Raw genomic sequence first — 25,747 nt, forward strand, 5'->3', positions numbered from 1 at the left:
CCGACAGATCTATGTATTCCTAAAATAACTAGAAATGGAGGAACATGTGGGTACAGCGAATAAAGTTTCATCAAGGAGCAAAGACACGAGCATTCGCGAAACAGTAGAAATTTAAGGCGCATGTGAAATCAATGGCCGATCGCAGTAATATATAGCGCGCTCTGAACGACGGGAAGAACCGCAGGCTGTTTCAGTGAATTCGTTCACCCGGTATACGTACATCCTGATCAGCTCCAGCATGCACGGCTGCGTCTTTGCATCGCCGTTCTGGGAGCTTTTCTTCTGAAGTAGGATTTCACGGCTGAAATAAATTCCTCCGGCTTTCTTTTTCTTTTTATTCCTTTGCCGACTCTTGTTTCCTCTTTTTTGTTCGTTCGACGAGTCGACGAGGATAGGAAGCACGAGCGAATTTTTCGAACGGCTCGGTTGACGCGACTGTTCCGGAGGAATTTGTGTCAGAAAGTTGGAAGAAAGTATTCTTAATTATTTTCGTTCGATCGAGCTCGAGCATTAATTCTGAATCGAAGACTTACGCAGGTATCGCGATAAACGTTGTACGAAGAGAATTCGTATCATCACACAATTATTTGTTGCTATATAAAACTACGAGAATAAAGCAACAAATAGATTGGACACTTTCACGAAAGTCTATATTTTTATGAATAAAATTAAAGAAACGGAAGATAAATAGAAATAGAAATAATAGAAATAATAATAATAATAATAATAATAGAAATAAATAGAAATTGTTTCGCTCTTTAAACGTTCTAACGAGAAAGAAGTTCACTTTCGAAATTTTTAGGAAACGACGATTTCTAGGATACAATTCTTTCGCGGTATAATTACCGAATATTCTGTTTCAAAAAATTGAAACGAATCGTACGAAAATGAAAGATAACGAAGTGTTCTTTCGTTTTCTTAGACAAAGACGCGCATAAAAATCCGCGATCTAGATACAAAGAAGCAAAAAGTAAGGATCTTACAGGAATTCGTTGTTCATCGTAAAAAGTAGTTTCGTATTTCTTAATGTGTGAAATTCTCGTATAAGATGCTCAAAGTACAGTAATAAAGTAAAGAATACATTTTGGACGAAATCACAAAAGGATTTTATGGCACGCTTCGTCAAATTTAGGTAAAGTATATAAAATGTTGACCTTTCAACTTTAATTTAAACGAAGCAGACGGAAAGCAGCCCAACAAAGCTAAATCTAGCGAGGAATTGTGTACTGCGGTTCCCCTTTTACGGAAGAATTGTTTGTCAGTGGCTGCATTGTGGGATAGCGTATTGCTGGCTAGGAAGATAAGGGTGAAAGCGTGTTTATATTTGCTGACCGGTGCTGTGTATAATAAAGATGATCGTACACCGTTCAAACTCTGTTACATACGAGAGCTTGAAACACGATGAATTTGTCACGTTGATTAAATTTTAACGAGATCTATCGTTGAACGAAATCGGTTAACTATGTCTATAATATAAATAACTTCAGAAGTGACTCTAGCGATTAATTAAAATTTATTTTAGCTAAAAATTAGAACCCGAAAGTTTGAAACAAAGTAGACCAGCTTTTTTTGATGTCACGTGATAATAAAAATAGTTGTACGTTATAAATATATTTTAAATTTAAAGGCGAATCTCATACCCAATTTTCCATACAATATCTCAAATGTGTCAAATTATTACACGTATATTTTAAAATAGTTAAAGCAAGATCATATTTATGTAAAGAAACGCGATAGATTTCATTTACTATTTTCAAAAAATAAATCTCTTTAAAGAAACGATAATTGAACGTCACCTACATACAGTACGTGTATCCGATGTCTGACCAATAATCGACTTTTCTACTTATACTTTCCCAACTTCGCATTTCCAACGATTTAGAACACCTAAATACATTTCCCTCTTATTCTGCGAGTAATTACGAGTAAATTACAAGACTCTAACTCCTGTTTTAATTAACTCTCACTTTAGAGTTAATTCGCGTTTAAAATCTACTTGACCGGAATCGAGAAGAGTCTTTTTAACAAACGTTCGTTCGTTGGTAGCTAACATCGGAAGATCAAACCTAATAGATCCTCGGCTGTGGCCAGCAGAACGAATCGAAGTCAATTCTAGTTGGCAAGTTTAACTTCGACAGAGCTAGATCACCTCGTCTAATTGCCAACGTGAATAGTTAGGTGGCAAAAGTCAAAGTTCGTCTTCGATCCTACTTTCCCGTACATTCTCCGTTTATTCTCTATCTTCTTCGTCTTTCTATATCTTTTTGTACTTTTGCATCGCTCGAGCTGTCTCTCTATATTTTACAACTTTCTAACACCCTCGGTTCAGTCAGAATTTAATTCCCTCCGTGAATTCCTCGCTCGATTCCTTGCATTCATCGTTCGTGTAGCTTGCGGAGGATAGTCGAAAAGGAGATACCTCCGAGGCAATTGCATTTTGATGAACCTGTTTTCGAATCGTACCACCTCTCGACGATTTGTTGTTCGCTAATTCCATTCGAATAATCCGATTTCTCTTCCACGAGATTGAATCTCCTGCTGCGTCTAACCAGTTAAGCACTCGTGATCGATCCTCGAAAGAAGTCTTTTGTAACACAGCAATTTTCAAGGAATTTGCTTTCTTGGAATCTTGTTGTCTTAGATCGAAGACTCGTTGGAATGGCTAAACGTTTCTTCGCTACTTCTAAGTGGAAATTCAAAGGTGTTAATTAAGTAATTAATCGATTTCCCGTTCTCATTGGTTTCCAAGAATTTGAACATAGAGTAACGATCCTTTCAATTAAATTCCTCAAATAATTGTGATGTATCCCTTCTGGAAACTTTCCACGACAGTTTCAACCATAAAATTCACCTTCTTCTCTCTGAAAACTTATTTATAACCGTAGGAATCCAACGATATAAAAGCAATTTTAATAAATCGAAAGACTCAAGCTTCGTATTTCATCGCGTGGCGAGAATAGATGACGAACGAACAGAGGCAACGACCAAACCTTCCGGCTCCTTATTAAATTTAATCGTTGAAAGATTTAATGGGTCGGATAAGTTTGAGAAAACTGGTGTCACAACGCGGCATGGCCCTAACTTCGTTTGGATTAAGAGAAAATCGTTGAGAACCACGACGTTGGTGGGAAGTTTTGCAAAGCTTTCTGAGAAACGAAGCGTTTTCGGTGCTGTTACCGATGCAAGATCCCGTCAGAATCTCCAAGATTATTCTCCCGGTGTTCCAAAGATTATCCTCATAAAGCGATCACCGTGTTCCTCTTCTAACGCTCGACAGGTTCCTAGGGAATTCTTTTGTGGGTTATCGAAGCGTCTTATATAACTCGATCGCTCTCGAATAGTCGCAATTAAAACGTTTCATGTGCGAGCTCTTTGTTCTTGTTCCTTTTCCCTCTTCTTTGTATCTTTCGAGTAACAGATCGAACAAACGAATCGTTGAATCAAGCGCTCCGAGATATTTTCAAGCAATGAAAACCGGCGATGAAGCAATAACGTCTAATTGATCGGAGAAAGAAAGTATCTACGATAGATTATTTGATTCTTGAAATTGGCAAGTTACAAGTTGCAGGTTATAAATGCACCGTGTACGAGATCAATGACAATGAATGTGTTAAGTATATAGTACCACGTTTACGTTTTGTCGTATTTCAACCAAGATTGGACAATCTAAATGAAAAACGAAAGCACCGTATTTAACCAATTGATATCGTTGAGTCATCGTTGATTCATAATAGCTTTAATTAATCTTTTTTGTTTTAGTTTTCCTGTATTTTACGCGACAATTAATAGCATCTGCGACGTAAAATATAAAATATAAATTGCGATTAAATATCTGCTGCGATCAGCTGACTCAATGATATCGATCGAAGGTTAATCGAACTTTTTCTCGCGATTAAGACTCGTTTGTTATCGGAATAACTCGATAGAGCAGCGTTACAACGAAAATCGTCGTTTCTGCTGAAATAGAAAAGTAGTAATCGTTACCGCAACCGTTAGTAGGCGCAAAATTAGAAAACTCATGACCACGATTGTTTCTCATCTTTTCAGCCAGTCTGTTTTTAGTCGAAGTTTGTATTCGATCCTATACCATGATGATAAATTATTCTTTCGAATCTGCTCGTCAAAGATGAGAGAGCATCGCGGTCGAGAAGTTTATAGAATATCTCGTTAGCAAACATCGAAGCGAAGTTCGTGTTAATGCAATCGGGTTAGTTAAGACGTTGCTTGCGAAACAAATAATTAGTGAGCACGTCGTATTGTAAGTTTTCAGCGGAACTCAGCTTCATCACGCAACTCACGTCGGGCACATTAGTGTCAACGTCTTCCAAACCGTCAATCAAGTCGTTATTGATATCGCCTGAGCCGAGATCCTCGTCTGGGTCGAACTATAAAAGAAATTTATTATTAGAATCAGACCTTTTTGAGGATTCCATGGTGAGAATTGGGAAGAATTCTGCTCTAGAAAAATCCGATGTTGCGTTTATTATCAGATACGCTCTGTGATACAGATCAAGATTGGATATTGTGCATGTTTATTTAAAATTGTTGTTCTACTCGTTGCTTATTATATTATATTATTTAAGTAATATTTTTGAATAGTATTTGAGAAGTAAATTATTTTAATATCTCTCTCTATTCGATGTACGTATGAGTATTTGTTATTTGATTTTACCAGAAAAATATGTATTTTTTATCATATATAGAATTTATATTTTAAAATCACAGACTTCCGACAGTTTTTACGAATTTTTATTTTGTTCAACAATTTATTCTCGCTGATATTAGCTGTCTATGAATTCTCCTTTAAATGATTTTACTCGGTCTATTTAAAGCCGAAAAGTCTATATCTCTATATCTGTAAAATGCGAGTTAATTGTCAAAGGAAAATTATTCTTATTAACTGAAAAAAGCATACGTAATGCATATGTGAAAACATCGATGCAAGTTATTTGTAATATGAAAATTTATACAATTCTTTCCCTCTATCGTAAGATACTAACTCTTAAAGGTTATCATAAACCATCTAATTGTATTTGATTAACTTCATCGATCCTTAAAATAGAGAAGGAAACGTACTGCTATGAAATTTCGCTTGTGGTAGCTTTTAACGGTTAAATTGAGGCTCGATTAAAAGATAAAAAGACGTTTCAATGATACAATATCGTGCTCCGATAATATATGATAGGCAAATACGCGCGTCATTGGTATCGATATCGTAATTATATGTTGTATCACCGATGTAAACGGGATAATTAATTAGTCCTAATATTGCACAGTATAGTGCCGGTATCCTTATGCTCGTTTTACGCTACACATACCGATCTAAATTTACACAGCGTAAAATGGATAGGTCAAGGTATACGTAATTGCGAACTAAGCGAGGCCAAATGTCGAGGCGATACTGAGTTAAACAAACCGAATTAATCCCCTGGTATCCCATTAATTCCTCTGAGAGGAAATCAGTCTTCCATGATTATTAATTCACATACACTGCGTGAACTTCTGCTAGAGTTCACGCGTGTAATTTCTAATCATCGTCTTTCTTCGAACAACAGCTGCGTATTGAAAAACAACCGTTGTTCCGTTGATTTTATTCTTATAACGTTTCTTTCAGTTACAACAGATTTTACATCTTTCCTTTTCATTACATTTATAGATCTATATTTTTCAAAATTTTATTTTAATTGTTTCTGCCTATGTTGGCCGAACAAAATTCAAACGTAATTATTTATAGAAATAACTTCGAAACACGATTATATCGAAGAAATGATTTTTCAAATATGAAAATGATGCTGAACACTGACAGGGTTATACTTTGATTATGTGTTCTCAATTTTTTGTAGATTCTAATTGTTAGTTAATTTAAATCATCTGAAATCAGTTGGTTTAATAGTTTCGATTTAGGTGAAATTCTTTTCACGATACGTTCAACTTTGATTGAACTAGTATTTAATAACGGGAAAAAAGATAGAAGAGAAAACATATCTGCTTTAAAATAATTAGCTTCGATAAGGTTTTTCTCCAATACCTTCTTCATCAGGCTTGATAATGTGAAAAAGTAGAATTGTTATCTTTTAGTACGAAACGAATGTTTTTATAAATTTATAGACTCGTTTAAAATACATGAAAATATCCGTGCGTATTCTAAGATGTAAATAAACAATTTCGTACGAATAGACGAAACAGGTATTTCTAAATTTAAACACATCTTTGTTAAAGTTTTTACCAAAATTACCACCTCGTTTCATAGGCAACGAACCGAAATTTGAAATCCCGCGATCGCTGCATTAATCACACTGGAATTAACGAAACGCAATTAAAACGTCCAATCAAGTACCATCGACGCCTTTTATCGTTTGAGTGCTGAATACTTGGGATTTAAGCGGTTTCTATAGATGGCCAGTAATCTGTGGCGCCAATGGATACATCTAGTGACCATCACTGTTTATTTAAATTTATTTATTTCTATTTTACATACGACAACAGACATTGATTAACTCTCCGTAACTGGATCTTTCCATTGCTCGAGGAAACGAGAAAAATAGTTTACGCTCGCTAGCAATTTTCCATTTTGATGAAAGAAATAAAAAAGCTAATAATTGGTTTGGATAGATTGCTTGGCAATACAACGATATAATTATAGAAGTAATATTCATAGTATCAATTATAATAATAAGTATGTAACTTCTCCTATGTCGTACGACATTATAATAAAAATATCATGTAACACGTGTTTTCGAATTAGATCAGCATCCTTTATTTTAATATCGTATAAAAGTTTGTAAAATTATACGACAATGTATTTATAACAGCAGATTAAGCATACAAAGACCAGATACGTAATATTACACAGCTTTAAGTTAATCCGCGATAAAGTTGGTATCAGATTACGAAAGTGGACCTTAAAGAATCAAGCTAGGACTTTGACTTTCCATGCTGTAGAGTGATGTAAAATAAGAAAAGTATTTACTCTGTTCATAACGCGTCTACGTTACTATAAAACAAGGAAATCATGTAAAGCAAGGGAAGCATTTTCTTTTGTAGCTAACACGTCTAACGATAACACGTTAATGATATAAGGCTTCTTTTTCAACAAAATGTAACTTACTTGCAAAATACATGTAAAAAGATCTTTGACGAAATATTCTAGCAGGGTAATTCAATTCTTTGTTATCGGGTTATCTAATCCCCAAGTACGAATCACACGAATAATTTTCTAACTTAATATTAAAAATAGAATATTTGCCCGTGGTCGAAAGGATCCAAGTGTCCATAATGATCCTTCTGAAAGTTACTATATACGCATGTACAATATTTAAAGGGCTAATCGAAGGCATTTATCGAGCGGATTCACGCGAACGCCGCGGCCAAGTCAAACTTCCGATTGAAATTAGAAACTAATCCACTTAAACACTCGCCGTGTAATACACTTTACACGTTGTTAACGCTGCCGCTGTCATTTTGTGTGCGCGAGCGGACAAGCGTACTGAGCTTAATTAATCTCATTTTGGCGATTTCTGATCCAACACGCTCGGCTTCGCCCCTTTTCAATTATTCAAACGGCCAAGATCCCATGTCGATTGCTCGTCAGTTTCGCGGAGACGGCCAATTTGTTTAATCCCGCAGCGGAAAATTCATTAATATCTTAGCGAGGCGTCTGTTCGAAATTCGATTAATCAAACGAACTCCAATGCATATTTATCGAGCATACGGAATATTCCGATCTTCTAGTTAGCCTTTAAACGTTACTTTCCTCCTTTCTTCTTTTACATTTATTCTTTTAGATTGTATTCTATTAGATTGTGCGATAAGCTCGCATTAAAAAAAATAGGAGGGGTGAAGATAATTATATAACATTTATTTAATCAACGCATTACGTAAAGATTAGTTTGTTGTATATAAATAAATTATGTGGTTTACCTATTCTGTGATTTCAAAATTTTCCTCCTTTTATCAAAAAATTTCCGCGTATCTTTATACCGTTTAAGTTATTTGATGATTACTCGTAAGAAAAATTCTAAGTACTGAAACAATTGATACTTCGTGTGTTTATTAGTAAATGATTTAAGTATACTATTAAGTAAACTTACGAACAACGTTTACCCATATTACTAGCATGTTCGGCCTCTACGGCCGATAAAAGTAACTTTACGATAGTTCTCAAAATATGACACTAAAAGACGAACGAACTTACTATACAACCTAATTCATCATTTTATTCCGTAGTTATTCTTCGATTGCTGTAAATACAATGAAAAGGATATCCTTTGAATAACAGTTTTTCGGATATATGAAAACTTGTAATTATGAGAGCGATTGTTTATTATCGGAATACCGAACAAAAGAATATTTATATGGAAGAGTTTGTGCGATACCGACTACAGTTTGCATATAAATTGCGTTCGATTCTTGTTTGCTTGTTTCATCAACAAAGGTTGGTTAATTTTTTGCAGAAATGTTGTGGGGAAAGAGGAGCTGTATAACGTTTTAACTTACCGTATTAATTTCTCTCGTTTTAGCAAGGAAACGTATTTTAGTTGTCTAGCTTTTCAAAATTTCGTAAACTCTTCGTAATGGAACATGGCATTAGGTTTCAAAACACCAAAGTAAAAATATTGGAAGGAATATCGAATTCTTATTTTATGTTTTATTTGACGTATTCAGATAGACTGTCCGAGTTGCCGAAGAATATCATCTCGTTTCGCAGTGAAATCGATATTCAACTTACACACAATAGATCCGTTTTACTTCATATTCCAATTCATTATTCGTCATTCGCAATTAAAATCGACGACAGAAAATTCATGAATTTCATTATGCAAATAACATCGTAGCAATTTGTCTCGAGTCACAAAATATTCGTGTCATAATCCCTCGGGTATTTTAACCGGCTGTAAGATAACGGACAGACTTCTAATGTTAAGAACGGTAATAAATAATATAGACGTTTATGAAACATAACGAACGGAAGAAGAGAATTGAAAATAAAAATATTAATCATATTAATTAGTTTTATAAGCGATCAAAATTTTAAGAATCAATTATACTGTTAAAAGAAAGATGAAAAAATAAGAACCTCGATGTCATAAAATTTGTATGCTTTTGATCGTATGATAATGCTAAAATTAGAATTCAAAAAAACTGAAATTGACAAGACACTGATATTTAATTAAACGTTTGCCTTTTTTAATTGTCTCTAATTCCGTGACAGTGTCATTTAACTTAATAACAAGATAGCGGTTTTCGGGAGAATTCCTATATTATATCACAATAATTAATGCCATGCGACCACTGCACCTGGGTGTATTTCAATTTTGATCGAAGCAGATTCATCCGGTTTTGCATATGCGAGCTCTAGATTCCATATCTTGTATGAATTTCTGTCCCAATATCCCGGCTGATCCTAAAATTTTAGCCGCTGCTAAAATCGACGTACGCCTTCCACAGAATGTAAAAGTTTCAAATCACCAGAGGATAGGCTATAGATACGTACAAGTATGAAAAAGTGACTCAAAACTATTCGCTGTACTACTTTTAAATATAGGTAGATCGATACACGATGTAAGAATTTTGTGTATTATTTTCGTTTATATTGAAATTTTTCAGAAGCAAGGCTAAGCTTCAATTTCGATAAAAAATTCCGTACATCGATTAGATTGAAATTGAACGAACTTGGTAACAGATCGTATCTGTAAGTTAATTTTAAATATGTCCGATTTACTACAATACGTCGAATAGATTCCGCATTTAGTAATTACAAAGTTCGATGTAAATTGTAAATTTTTAAATTTTGATCGTGACGTTCATAAAATTCTAGAATTATGACACATTCTTGAGGGATGGATATATAAAAAGAATATTATAACAGAACGTTAACTCATCACGGTCCGGGCTGTTTGCGGGAAAACTGATGCGTGTAGCCGACATATTTTAAGGCTTCTGTCTATATCGCGTGGCTTTACGAAAATGGTTAGAATTTTTGAAACATCAAACATCTTTTCATAAAATTTCTTATGATAAAATTTCGAAACTCTCTATATAGTAATTATTTTATAATTAATTTATAAGATACATACGTTGCTCTATTCGTAATAGATTTTATTTAAATTCAATTACACAAATAAATATTACGATTGAATTTTTTATTTCGAAACAAAATAGATATATTCTATTTGAACGTCAATAAATTAGTATTGCATGATTTTTTCGAGCCATGTTCTTCCGTGAAAAGGTGCATTGCAACGTTTTGTAGATATAAATTATTGTTCCACGTTCATTATATTCACAGCACATCCGGCATCGCCTTTGTGGATGGCGTAGGTATCTTTCCACTGCCTTTAATTTTTTCTACTACAGGAAACATTCGATAATTGCACAGTAGGCATCCTCCCTACGAGGAGGAGGTTGCACCAAGGAGCTCGACGCCCCGCTGTGATCGAGTGCTGTGACATAATCCAATGTTAGGTGGCCGCGCATCGCGTCTTTAGTTAAATTCGCATAACTCGAGGTGAACTCGGCGCGGAGGGGGCTCGTGATGTCATGCTTATGAGTGGTCCCCTTCCGCCATGCGACAAGTACGGCCACCGTGGAGGTTTTAGCCGGTACGAATCCGGCATTACCCGGTGCCCTCTCTCCGGAGGACACGGGGCGCCTATGAAGGTTTCCTCCACGAAAAAAAAAAAAAAAAAAAAAAAAAAAAGAAAAAAAGGTACTAAGTACTAATCCAAAAGAAAAACCTTTTTATTTTTGACTTTTTAAAAATGAAACCTGTACTAACGTATTAATGAGATTTTCCTTGAGACCAAATGAGACCAAAAACGATATAATTTGAATTATATTTACTCACTGATATGTACTTAATTATCATTTATTAGGTAAATAAATATGCTGCAAATTATAATGCTGTTTGGTGTCATTTTAATCAGGAAAACGCAACAAATATGTTGGTAGAAGTTTCATTGATGACAAATCGAAGATAAAAAATTTTGATTTTTGAGTTAAAAGTCTCATTTTGTCACGAACATTTAATATTTGTCGAACGCTTCGACCCTCAGCCCCCCTTTCTCTTTCATTCGCGTTGTCCTCTTCTATATTCGCTACATCTAAGATCTCAATTTCGAGGAATCAAATTGTTTCTAACTGTGCGCAATTGCAACGCTGGGGTCTCGATTTTTGTCCAATTATCGAACGATTCCTGTATATGTTTTTTCATGTTTCGAGTAGAACTATATACCTTGATAAAGGAGATTCATTACAAGAAGCTATCTACACGACACTTTCACTTGTAGATCATAATCATTACACTTTACTCGTCGAGACATGTTTGATCATCTTGATTTATGGACGGTGATCCTAGGTGGGCTTGGATTAAACGCGTACAACCCTCTTATCCTGCACCGAGAACCAACGTGTCAGCCAATTAAGCATGAGTAGAAAAGTCTACAATCTTCTCTCCACTTAACGCGATATAGGATTAAAGGAAATTCTTCAGCAAAATATTCGATCAACGTCTCCGACACATTTTTTGAAAACTGATTGAAATAAAACCACTTTGAATGTTTTCCAGATCGAAGAACGATTAATTGCATTTCCACTTAATTCCGAGATATATTTAAGACTAGACAAACTATTAGAAACGATTAACTCTTTTAGAACCAAGCGTATCTTTGACTGTGAAGCAAATAGTCCTTTTCGATTATTGGTAATGGAAATACACCTTCCCAACCTTTTTTTAAGGAAGACAAAATCCATTACAATTGGAATGAATTTTACCAAGCGCAAACGCATTTGAAAGATCTTAAATTAGGATTTAATAATTATTAAAAAAAGAGAGAGAAATTCTTCCGATGTTTCAAAGAACTTTTGATTCTAAAAAAATTAAATCGCGCTGCAAATTTCTCAAACAACCGAATACTATAAATTTTCTTGCTTTTCTCTTCCTTACATCTACGTTCAAACTTATTTCGTTCGATAGTTGCCCGCAAAAGCTAAATCGTCGAGTTTTCGGTACATTTAAAAGACTCTGAGTAACGTTCGTTCGGTAAATAGCCAGAGAACACAATCGTATCGAGGATCAGCAGGTTGAAGAACCAAGCTGCTTTCTCACCGATCGAATATTTGTAGCCTCTCGTTTGGCGGCCAAGTTGTTTTAAATGTTTTCGAGTTTCTCGCACGGCAATACCTTATCGATTACGACCGACACGACCTGCTTTTTTCCGGCGTTACCTCTGGATATCGAAAAACCGTACCTTCGAGAGGCGTGCGCGCGCGAGCGTACGACAGGAGCACCCTCGACCCCGATCTATCCACGCTCCAATCCAAAATATTCCACGACAAAATATCAGCGGCGTGATTTCGCGATCTGACGACCTGGCTGACAACAGGACAGAAGCATTCGTCAGACAATATCCCGTCGACTGGTGAATTCTCTGACGACTCGAGATTTCTCACGTCGCAAACGCAACGATTTCTTTCTTCCTTCGGTCCATTCGCTTTTCGTCTGATATCCGCGTTTTTTCCATCAAGATGATTGTACTTGGTCTAACGTCATGCGATTCTACATGGAGTTCACTGAAGGAAGACTCGATAAGTATATCTTTGGCGAGTTTCTTAGTTTACTGTCACCCGATAATCAAAGATGTTTCTAAACATTGATGATTGATCGACAAAGTTCTGTGAAAAGATATTAAAGAATAATAGTTCAACGACATTAATAGCTTTATTTCATGACAAGTAACATTTTTGAAATTATGAAGATGTTGATAAAGTATTGAATTGAAAAACTTCTCGACTCAAGTAAAAGATAGCGTGAGACGAATTGATCGAGGGTTTGCGAAGATCTGTCGGACAGAAATATCTTTTGATTTAGGTCAAGCGCGAATCGAGCATACATTTGTACGAATGTTTTTCCAGGCTATCACTTTCATCCAAACGCTTGTCAATCCTATTACATATACCTGAAAATCCTATTGCATCTATGGAATGCAGAATTTTGTCAATGAATAACAAGATACAAGCCAACTAAATTTCATTTACGAGTTACGCATGAAATTAATAGGAAAATTAATATTCATAGAATATTTCTTTCCTTATGAATATTCTAATCGTTAATTTAGACGTTTCGTTACACATCACAAACAATGTACAACGCTGTTAAAAACTTTAACTATCGTATACCGTAAGTTTCAGATTTCTCGCAGAACGCTTAAACGTTTGTACCGACTTTTACGTCCCGATAAAAATTAATTCTTATGGACTTGTTTTTTCTTTTTTCTTACAATTTATCGCAGCTTCGTTCATTCCCTGGCAACGGTTTGGTGTAATTCACGGAAACGTATAAACTTAACTCATCGCAGTTTAATTCGCAACATCGTGTGCCCGTGTAAGAATTCTCCCAAACACGTTACCGCTGAAGCAATTTAAAGAATTTTCTTTTGTCTGGCCCCCGCCGCGGCACGTTAAGTATTTTCGTTCTATTTTTCCCGGCTGTAAAGTTCAGAACGTGAATTCATTTCTTCGTAACCAGGTCGTAGCGAAGGTAAGGGATGTGGGAGAAATAGCGGTGATACTGTACCGAAGAAAATTTCGCATTATTTCATTCACAACGATTTGAAAGGAGCCAAGCGAAGATCGGGTGAAAGCCGAGCAAAATGCGTAAAACCGTAAAACCACGAAAGGAATAGCGTAAAACCATGAAAGGAGTTACCGTAAATGTTTAACAAACGAATCACACGCCCTATCTTTTAATTGCTACACGCTTTATGCAAAAAGAAAAAGAGAAAAGAAAAAAGAAAAAAAAAATCGGAGCTCGAGTCGAGGGAGGTTAAAATAGTCAGCGTGTCTATAAACTTGTCATTTTGAAGTTTGATGAATGGTTTGTGAATGAACAGAAATAATGCTCTTGTTTAAACGAATTCAATTTGGTTAGTTTACTCGTGGATGATTTTGTTGTGGTCCTTTGGTTTAGAGTATAAACTGTGAGAGTATTGGTAACATTGGTTAACATTTACAAGTATAAGTTTATAGAGTTTTAGTTACGAAACTTTAAAGGGTAGGACAAGTAGAACAAGTAGAAGCAGAATGATACATAGAATACATCTTGTATGGGATAATATTTGAAAAATGACGTATTATCTCTACAAAATTAATAATTAATTTCTCTATCTATTGGAAAAAATTCATTTACTATCTATAGTTTACATTAAGTTCGTCCCATTGTCGAGTAAAATTCTAAATACTTTTAGAAAGATGGTTTCCAGGCAAACGCACGTCCTAAAAATAAATTGAATGCTCTTTGTCAGTGAAAAGATACGAATACGACAATGTCATTAACATCGAGGTAAAGTATTTGATATCACATATTCTTCGATATTAATAATAGCATTTTAATTAAATATTTTCTAAAAATAATCCCAGTTTAAATAATACTGTAAAGTATTTGTAGCATAATTTGTCGTACTCGGAATAAGAGAAAGCAGACTATGATAACAAGATTATGAACACGTTTATCCGTAATTTATCAGACTACCAATTGTCACAGAAATTCGCTCTATTAAGGCAAGATCTTCTTGGCTTCTCATTAAGATCCCGGAAATTCCATTTACTTCCCTTGCATCTAAATTTCCATGAAAATGCGTTCATGCTAAGAAAACTCCGGTTATAAAACAGAATTAATTTAACTGCAAATTTCAGCTAAAATGATTTAACAACGATTATAATGGATGAACGAAGAATTACGTAATTATCTATATGAACCAACAAACAAGTAAACATAAAATTATTAATTCAGCTACGATGTTCGGTAAACCATTAATTAATCCATTTGTTTTTCATTCATATTCTACCGCATTCGATAAAAATTAGGATCAACAATTTTTCTACGACTTTTATTCTCTTTGATTTATACAATTTATATAGACGATAAAGAGTTTTATAAAGACGTAGAATGCGGTTTATACTCTGATGATGCAATTGAGAGAACGCATGTTTTTCAAACGATTAACTATGGTAAGATCGAGCGGAGCATCCTTAAGTCGCGTTTTCATCGCTCTAACCAAAGTCGCAGAACACATTCGAAACCTTTAAAAGGGGGCCAAACGTAGTATCATCGTCTCTAAAATGAATATTCAGCGCACGTGTTCGTTGAATACTCCGAGTAGCGTATCGCACGTGTGAAAACGCGGCTTTACGCCCGTTTAAAATATTACAGTAACCGCGACAAGGAACTGAAAGGACTCTTTTGTAATATAAAGACGCGTACCATTTTACACCATTCGTAATTATTTCTCAGCGATCAAAAAGGCTATAAAAATTAATTACTTTTTATGTTACAAATAAAATTTTTATAAAATCCATAGCCTAAAGGTAGACGTTAACCGAGGGAAATGTTTCTTTTTTAATTTCGAAGAGAATTGTTCTAACGAAAATCCGTGGTCTCCCGCGGGAGCTTGCGAGTGGAGAATAATAAAATCATTTCGAATGGTGTATTAAGAGGATAGAAATGAAAAGCACGGTGGGACGAATATGCATACGTAGCGTCGATAACGACATCGTTATAAAATTTGTTAATAACAACGGTACGCGATATTACATAGAACTTGAATGGATTTAAACGCGCGATTATACCGAAACACGTGATACAGATTTCACGAAATGGTAAAATCACTTCCCGAAATCGACCACTGTTCGTACGAATATCGGAATTTTAACTATTTGTTCGCTATTTCTCAAGGAAATAGTTTGACGTAGGAATTTATGTGAACTAGACACGACGTTTGATAAAAGTTTCAATTTTTCGAATCTGATAATATTTCAATTATATTTTCATTCGCATTACATTTTCCACATACCTCGAAAATTCACTGTGCTAATTTCTAGAAGTAATCGACATCGTGTAATTAAAAGATAAACACGCACGCATGCGGTACAGGAATATATAAAATTAAGAGAAACAATTTTCTTTCATATCGTGGTACTTTGTAAACTATCGTGATCACCCTGTAGATACGGCGCTTAATACAATCTCTGGATGTATTCGTTTACCGAATACGCTAAAAAGAGAGTTAATGAAAAATCGATTCTCTTGTCTCGTTCAGTTTTGATTTGGATACTTAAAAAAGTTAGCTCGGCTAATAAATTTAATTTCTTGCTCGTGTAACATGGAACTTTAATAGTAAGCAAATACATTACCGTGTTGAATTTTCATATCAACATCGGATTTGACGGGAAATTACGGAGGAGTATTTAAAGCCGCATAAGAAAACGTTACAATGCATGATATTAAAAAAGTTTCTGAACATAAATTAAAAGGGCTAATAAATTTATATACTTCCTTCGTAATTAGACTTAAAAGCAGATTCTCCGGGAATTTTTTCATTAAAGCTTTACATTATACAAGCTGGTATATTTAAATCATTATTCTGAATAATCAACATCATAATAGATGAATGCAATTATTATTATCTTTATTCGTAAAATTACACCTTTTAACTAATTTACAAGATATTATCGAAATAACGTAGCATTTTATTCTTGTACCTTAAAAATAATTTTTCTCAGAAATTATAACACAAATATTTTATATTCTATATTTTATTCCTATTCTGTATTATATTTTATACTGTTTTACATTATTTCAATGTTATATAAAGATTAAAATTTATTCTTTTACAATAATATTTAACAAACACTAAATCGAAAGGCAAATTGAAAAATCGACTCGTTCGTCTAACCTGGTGCCACTGTGGAACGCCATAACTTTCGTGATATGTGGCTATCGCAGGTTATTCTCGGTGGTGTATCTTGAATTATCATCGTTCCTCAGCAATTTCAGAAGCGTGCACGTGTACATTGTACATTCGACTACGTTTGCTATCGTATTTACAGCCACGGATCTTCAATAGCATCAAATTTTTACAATTGTCCCGCTAGCAAGAATGTTCATGCGAAATCATCACGTTCGGTCGCATTTTGTAGCATCATACGTATCAATTTTCGTTTCTCTATTATCTTCTGTTGCGTTTCAATGCAGACAATTTAAGCGGAATCGTGTCTACTTGATATATATTAGTTTAATACTTATTCAGCTTGAAAATGCGTCTAAATCAATTTAAATATAGTATCGAATTACAAATATCCGTTTAAATTGCATACTTTCTGCGATACTCGGTGCTCATGACGCACATTAGTTCGTATAAATCTTACAAAACACGATTCTACTATAGTTTCATAATTTTAAACTAGTAAAAAGAATTGCTAGGAACACAGTACAGTAGAAATCTAGTTTTAATTGCTTCTCATTACGTGTATATACAATAAATGATGTTTCGCAAATTTCAGTGCGTAATTTACATTAATCGTTCTATAATTCAAGTGTTTTAATTAATTTCGAAATCAATCCTATGTATTTAACTAAACTGACCTTTCAGTATATTGATTAATTTCAAATTAAATTGTATTAACCTTTCTGTAATTCTGCGTTGTGTTAGCCTTTCTATAATTATCTCTCTAAGGTTTCTACAGCTTTTAATAAGATTTATATTCCAATATTCACAGTTAATAAGAAGTAAAAAAAAAAAAAAAAGAAAAAATTGGAAGTTGAAAAAAAATTCTATATACAGACATTATAAATATAGCTAGACTATGAATGTTTATACAAGTTCATATTTTTCTGAAAGCAATTAAAGAATACATACACTTGAATATATTTAATGACATAGACGTATAGTACGGTATAGTATACTAAGTTCCAACTGTACGAATACTTTTGCCTCTCGTTCTAAAACAAAATTTATAACCGTATAATAAGATACAAATGAATAAGAAATAAAGGACTATACTAAATAAATTGCCTTGCTAGATGAGTTTGAAAAGCATTTCGTCGCTGGAATGGAAGTGCAGCTTTTCAAAGTTATCTTGGCTCCGATCCGGTTTATCTGATCGCGAGTCGCGTTAAACGAAACTCTGCTATTTTTCCGTTCACCGGCACTTGAATCGTCGTCGGGATAATTTCTGGATTAAACGACGGAATTGCTCTAAGAGGATAGAGGACTGAGCCACGCGACATTATACATCGTTACAGCGTAGTTGCTCCTCTCCGGATAGGATCCTTTGCGAGAGTGAGCCATTGTTATAACGAACGATCGTTAGACCGAGAAAGGAGTTAAGCTCGAATTAAAAGCACGACATTAGTAACTTCTACCTTATTACTACTTCACCAGAGACAACGATCACTCGTACGATGAATAATTCATAAGACGCGTTACTATACAGCGGACATTCTAAATTCTAAATTTATGTCCTGAAAACGTATTGAAAATCTCGAGCAATTTACATAAGATGCTCTGCTCCACAGCAGCCATTAATTATAGATATTAAGGGAAGAGCACAAAGCGGTAATTGTTTACGTGAAACTGACTGTGCATCGATTGTACAAAATTTGAGTGAAACGTTGTAAATACTGTTACGTAAGTAATATCGTCACACAGAGTTCCGTCATTTCCAATTTAGAATTTGTGACATTCTTGAAATTCCAGTAGAAGTAGCGTGTTATAAATTCATTTTGAGCTTGTTAAATGAATTTAGATTAATTTAACCGACGCTAGATGAGGCTAGAATGAAATTTAGAAAATGTATCGTTAGTTTGACATACTCGTGCCAATTTTATTTGTTGTGTTTTTTTAAGGGGAAGAATTTGACTTTGTTTAAATTAACTAGCTGGTAGAACGACGGTATAATTTTCCAGATCTTTAACTGGTCTTTGATTAATTCATTATAAGTCACGCCTAATTTTCTAAATTAACGCCGGGCTTGTCTATGAGCTATAATTTACTAACAACTGATTGCATAGCGATCACTCAGAATTCATTAATATTCCATCGTCGTGTAATAAATTACGACCTGGTGATAAATTATGCATCACTAATAAACAAAATACAGGAGATACTTGTAGTGCACTGATGATCCGCTGCGTGTTAATGATCTATAGTTTATTTCTAAATATATATAAATTATTTTTAATATATATATATAATACGTTATGATTATTAACTGTAATTCGCTAGTCATTCACAATCTATCAAGTAATTATATATACATTAATTATTAAGTATTAAATTGTACGATTCGTTAGATTAGATAATAGTTTTATAAATTTCTTGCTGACTCTATAACATTTAGACACGCGAATAATTTTACTGATGAATGACACGACCTATAAATAAACAATAATATACTAGACAGAAAGATTAATCAACATTTTGTCTATGTTTCGTAATCTATCGACGATTCGATGGTTTTATGATACAATAATAAATCACGACGTATCGATAGACATGTATACTTCGTCCTGAAATGGCGACTTATTATAGGAATTCGATTTGTTAAATAATCATGCTCGTTAGTGAATTATGTTTCTCTAATAAGTCATGACACAAAAGTAATTAAGACTTCAGCTTGCTACTTATTTATTAATATGATCTTGCAATGTATCTAATATTGTACTATAATACTATATCGTTCGATGAATAGCTGAACTATAGGAATTAATTGTTAACGAGCAAATTGTTGACAAACTCTGTTGCGATAATTTATCGATACAATCGTTTGTTATCTACAAGATAGTGCACGTAAATTGGAAGTCGTTAGAATTTAGAACATTTAAGAATTATGGTGAATGATCTTCAAATTACTAAAATCGACAAGTTGCAAGTCATATTGTACGATTAACGGTCGTTAAAAGGCCATTGATAAATGACTTACTTCGTAAATTTAATCACTGATAAATGATGGTGAAATTATTCAAGCCAAAAGACAGTAGACACCATCTTCTTTTTTCCGAAAGAACCGATATGACCGCGTATTCTTTTCTGTTGGATGAAATTCTATGAAATTTCTCCTTTGAAAAATGTACGCTTTTAGTGGAAACGTTTCAGCGGTGACTGCATAATTAAAAGTAGACCATCGACAGTCGAATATGGGGCACGAGGAAATTCGAATTAGGAACAATGTACTTATCACGTGTTCTAAAAGAAGCGGCAACTTATTTGAATGAAATCTTCTTATCGTTTAAACGATTCAACGTCTCCGTTGAAATGTTTTTCTGAAAATTATTCCATATGAATGATAATATTCCGAATAATTGAAAACTTCTTTTTAACGCGTTTCCCATCATTCTGACAGCAGGATGAAATATGTATTCGTGTTTATCGTATAATAGATATTATTCATGTATACGGATATTTTAAACCAAAATTAACAACATATAAAATAACAACAGATAAAATGACAATCGATATTCGACATTGACATTTTATAATTTTATCACGTAGTATTCTCATTCAAGATTTCATCGCACGTACAAAATCGTAATTAAACAATTTCTAAATAATCGATACATTATTTTGTCACTGTGTTTGAATAAGAAAATTATGAAATGTTTTGTGCCCGCAATGCGGAAGTTACAATTTGAAACTTTATACGAACAAATTCTCAATTGAACCTAACGTAACGTTAAGACACAATCTGGAATTACGTGATTCGAAGAGGAAGTAAGAAACTTTTTTCATAGGATATTTTCATAAGAATTTGGATAAGAATCTTCGATTAAGCAGAAAACTTGAAGTAATTTGAACATCGAATAAATTAGGATACTTGTCTAGGAAACAAAGAGATCCATCGGAATTAATACAACATCGAGAATCATAAAAGGTTCAAGAAGTTTGTGTAATGATCGTCGTTACACTCCAAAGGCCACAGAATGCTTTCTCTCGTCTTTTTTTCTCTGGAACCTCTCTCTCTCTCTCTCTCTCTCTCCCTCTTATGCTCTACGATCTCTTTCTTGTTCTTTTTCTCTTTCATCTTCGAGAACGTATTTAACGTCCCATGAAATTAAAACCCTCGACACCTTCGGGGGAACAAGAAGCGTGAACTTTCCTCTTCCTCCTCTTCACGACTATGACTTTCAACGAACCCTTTTATTTGATCGTTCGTGCCATTTTATTTCTCGAATGATTCAAAAGTCGACGGGAGTCCCCTCGATATTGGAATTTTGTGTAAATAAAGGCAATAATTGATATTCAAGTAACGTAATCTCGTAAGTAGGATGATTAGTTTATTATCTTTCTGTTTTATTGAATTTCAATGTTGAATTTTAAGCGGATCTTTGACGAATCGTTGGCATCTTGCTTTATATAGAAATTGTGATTGAATAGAAGCAATTAAATACTGACCTTTTTCATACGCAAAGAAAGGATCCTCTGTACAATAAATCACGGGAAAAGCACTGTTTCAATGACATACTTTTGGTCATAAAAATTCCATGTAACGAAGTTACAATACCTAATATAAAACCGTCTGATATAAATTCCAAGGAGCTAAAAGAATCTATAGTGCCTCCTTGTCATTACACTTGCCTAGAAATTCGTGTTTTAGTACAATATGTCAAACGAAATTTTTAATAAACGAAAATTTTCTTTCAGAAATTAGCTTTTAAGGCGGAAGATGTACGTTAGAATAAAAAAAAAAAAACGCGTTTTCTATAATTAATTTCTCGATCAACAACATCCATATATTACTAAACCCGTTATAATTTTTCATTTCGGATGCAAGCTCATCAACGAGGTTTCATCTCGCAAGCTTAAAAACGCTTTCAACTCGTGGTAAAATGTACGAGGCTGCTCTTTATCGAACTAGAAATAAGTATCGTTATCGCAAATTGCAACGAGAGAAACGATCCTCGTCAAATTATTAAAGGCATTCTTAAAAATCCATTCTGAAAATCAACAGAGCAATGGTTAATCGCACAAAGGATTGCAAAGAATTTTCATTGTCCGCGATAATTCGAACGCAACGTTCCATTAATTCGATTAATTACAAAGTCAGGGATAAATGGAGGGAAAAGAGTGGAAGAATATACCGTAAATTCGTTGCATTTATAGACGAAGTAGCCCTAATTCGATACAAGCAACAATAAATAAATATATATATATATAGAGAGAGAAAGATATAGGAAAGGAAAATATCGTAGATCGGTTTAAAAGGCGAATCACGTATGAGAAAGATACATATGAATTTCGTGCGGCCACATGGTGGCATGTGGGTTGAATGAGGTTAATATCGTTCTACCCCGTGACCAATTTAAATGTTACCTACGTGCATCATAATACAATTTCGCGCTCTTCTTCTTCTTCTTCTTCTTCTCCTTCTTTGTTTTTTTCGTGTATTTCTGTCATGTAATTCATATCACGGTTCAATTTATCGGCTATTAGAAGGCTTCTGTCGGGTCGTTTATACATACGTCGTTATTGTTCTGAAATTGCACCTTATTCTATTTGTTATTCTATTTTTAATGTAGAGTTCCGTATTGTGCTTGACATGTTCATTGCTAATTGCATCTGCATTAAAAATATACTAATAATTTTTACCTGTTACTCTTTGTAATTTAATGTTCCGTTTTCTACTTGACGCGTTTATTGTTTATCGTCCATTGGCAATGTATTGACATTGGAATATTGGAAATGTATTGGAAATTGACACCGATAAATAATTTTCAGAGCTATTTCTATATTACGATTTACGTAAATCATTGTGAACTTTTCTTTAAAATCGTACAACTTCTAATTCGCTTATCCTTATTATATACATATATATATATATATATATATATATATGTATAATATATATATAATACCGTAAGTTTTTAATTTATAGAAATTACGTATGTTGTTTAATAGATGAGGAATATTTCTCGATAAAATATCATGTTGCACTCATATAACATCATAAATCGTAGTTGTACTTGTTTCGAGTTGCTAAAGAGCACAATGCATACTTCGCGAAGACGTATTTCACGAGAAACTGCAGTTGCTATTAAAATAATTTCGGTTGAAATGAATTAATCTCCCTCGTGAGATTTATGTGACATTCCCTACGAAACCGTATATAGAGAACATAATAATTTTAATTTTTACGGGGTAGAAGAGAGGATAAAGAGTAAAGAGGGGTAGGAGGGAGGGAGGGAACAACTGCATTTTAATAGCGATTCATTTGTCTTAATTTCAAATCAGTTCTACTTTTTGCTGCTGCGTTTGGATTTATATGGATCCGGCAAAACCGGCACGCTTAATTTTTTCTATATGAAAATTTATACCTATCCCTTGCAATAAAATAATTTGATAAAATATCGTATATTTTGTTATCTTTGATTGTTTGAAAATTAAGCGCGTCGAGCATAGCAGGAAGAAGTAATCAAAAATTTAGTAAATTTTGGAAAAAGCTTTCGTTTTTCAAGAATATTATCCTATTATCGCTACGATATTAGTTCATCTAATAAGATATTGAAATAGTTGAATTTTATATTTGAATAAAATAATAATTTGATAAAGTAAAACTAGATCTTTGATGAATCCTTTAGTTTCCTATTCGTTCAACGAAAGATTTCATGTAACTAGTAACTTATTAATTTTCGTTCGTTCGAAAGCGATCAATAGGGCGTTAAAAGTCTTTATTACAGCTATAATTCATAGGAAAGTTAAGAGAAGGATTTCAAGTTTATTCTAAAATGCAGTTTATAGCTTATATAAAACACGGGTCGAAGCAGTTTCGAGTTGCTTTTAGTATTTTCAATTTCATTAAGTTTTTCTATATTCGCATTTACTACTTACAAAATTTACTGTTTAATCTTCTCAGTTAATCTCTACCACTTGATTAACTTTATTAAAAATTGTTGTTCCGTTATCGACCATAAAGAATAAAGATAAAGTATAACGCTTGATTATGGTGATTCAAGTCTGTAAATTATTTGTAAGTGGAATTCGTATCACTAATCAGTGTCCAATATTCACTGACTCATATAATAGCTACCAACTTCAATATATCGCTTTACGACGTACAACGAATCGATGAGCTTGCAGTTTAGGCAAAAGCGGACGCAACATAGATTTATATGCATCATGAACTAATGGCAGGGAAGATGTTCCAAGACTAATTACGTAAGAAGCTATACGGCTAGAATATCGAGTTAAGGAAGCATTAGAGTTTATAACGTTAACGTTCTTCCAGAACAAAACCAGCGGAGAAAGAATAATTTCATATGTGTACAGTATAAGCCATAAATCGAATAATTTCAATTATAATGGACAAATATTTTATGACGTATATTACAGGAAAGAAACGTAGAAGAACTTGTAAAGCGCTATATTATACACCGTTATACAGTGAGAGATAAGTTGAAAGTTAGAATTCCTGTTGGCCAATTCCACTGAAATCCACTGAATTCCACTGAAAATTACCATCTAAAAGCAAGCAAACTTACATCACCTTATCAAATTAAACAAGGAAGAGACACATTCGCGTTTTCAATTTCGTACTCGCGAATCGAGTTTCACGAACGCAATCATTCGGTCTCTTAGCAACGAAGCAGAAAATCGGCTTTTTCTGTAGAACAATGACGATCATTATTGACAAAACAATGGAATATATTTTCACCGTAAAATCTGACGCTGCTTCGCCACTCCAGGTTCAACCTGGAATTTCATAAACACGCTCCGTAGTTCTCAACTAATAACGAAATCTCGCCTACTTCGTGTTGATCATCCCTCGATTCTCGTGGTAGTCCGGACGAAGCGAAACGGAATAAAAGCTAGCTGCAACCTGAAACTCGAGCATATCCCGCGTACAATACCACAATTTCGACGAACCTCGTCGATTTGCTCTTGTTTCCGTCGTTGGTCCCTGGCCACTGGCCACTCACCGAACCGCTCAATTTTCACGCCTTTGCCATGAGATATCGATCGATCCTTTCCTAACGATCTTCTGTAACGTTCAGCTTCTCTTCTTCTCCCTCTTCTCCTTCTTCTGCATCATCTTCTTTCTTTCTTTTTCTTTTCTTCTTCTTTTTTTTTGGCCAGGATTCATCGTCCAGCCGAATTACTAGGTTCAAGCTTAAATTTGAATTATCGTTATTAGTATGAATTTTCATGAACATCTCTCGCCTGTGTGGCGATAGAACGCCTCTGGTGTGGCTCGTAGGAGCAACGGGCCTGGTCTGGCTCTTGGTACGCCTTTTTTTCGACCAGTCTCTCGTAATAGCATTGCGGTGAAATAAAATTTCCTAGATCCTCCGGTCGACGTTATTCATATTCCGGCGTACGTAACACTGGGAACGAGCCGCCGCCGGAAAGTAGAGAACCCTCCACTGTCATGTTTTCCTCGTATCTCATTTCTGCATGATTTTTTTTTTACGATCGAACGAAGTTTTAAGTTTTTGGGATAGGAAACTTTAGGGTGAGATGATGTTTGGTATGGTTTCTCGTGGAGTTTTTATATCTGAGAGAGGAAAATGGTACTAGTATCATATATGTACACGTGTAAGTATCGATAGTAATAGTATCACCATTTTATTATTGTGCTTTATTACGTTGTACCATACGTTACGTATTGCGTTGTACCAGCGTCGAATCCTTTATTCCACTTAATTATTACTTTCTGAACGCCGAATGAAAGCAAACGATCGTTGCGAATTACAATTTTTACCTCTCGTATGCAAACAAAATTATAATAGTAGTTCCAAAGATATTTGTATTTTAATATTATTTACTATATTCTATCGAACAACAAATTTTGTTAGTATAATTCGCAATTCACCAGTTTCACCTTCTTTTCATACAATTTCGAAGTTTTTACGCGTTTGATCTGATCGAGCTAGTATTTCATAGAACGATGTTTTTAAAAATTAAGAAATTAAGAATGT

At 34.2% G+C, this 25,747-nt stretch overlaps 1 protein-coding gene across 8 annotated transcripts in view; it reads right to left on the reverse strand.

Moving 5' to 3' along the window:
• LOC132906645 (collagen alpha-1(XVIII) chain) overlaps positions 1–25,747 on the reverse strand; it is a 348,851-nt gene that overhangs the window by 28,553 nt on the left and 294,551 nt on the right. For 6 of the 8 annotated variants that reach the window (XM_060959006.1, XM_060959002.1, XM_060959000.1 and 3 more), the window contains exon 7: positions 4,299–4,385. The exons of the other annotated variants lie outside the window; for them this stretch is intronic. In XM_060959006.1, the coding sequence (XP_060814989.1) occupies positions 4,299–4,385 (87 nt within the window). The remainder of the gene's footprint in view (positions 1–4,298; positions 4,386–25,747) is intronic. 8 annotated transcript variants of the gene reach the window in all.

Source organism: Bombus pascuorum, chromosome 5 (assembly GCF_905332965.1).
Source record: "Bombus pascuorum chromosome 5, iyBomPasc1.1, whole genome shotgun sequence".
Lineage (NCBI taxonomy): Eukaryota > Metazoa > Arthropoda > Insecta > Hymenoptera > Apidae > Bombus > Bombus pascuorum.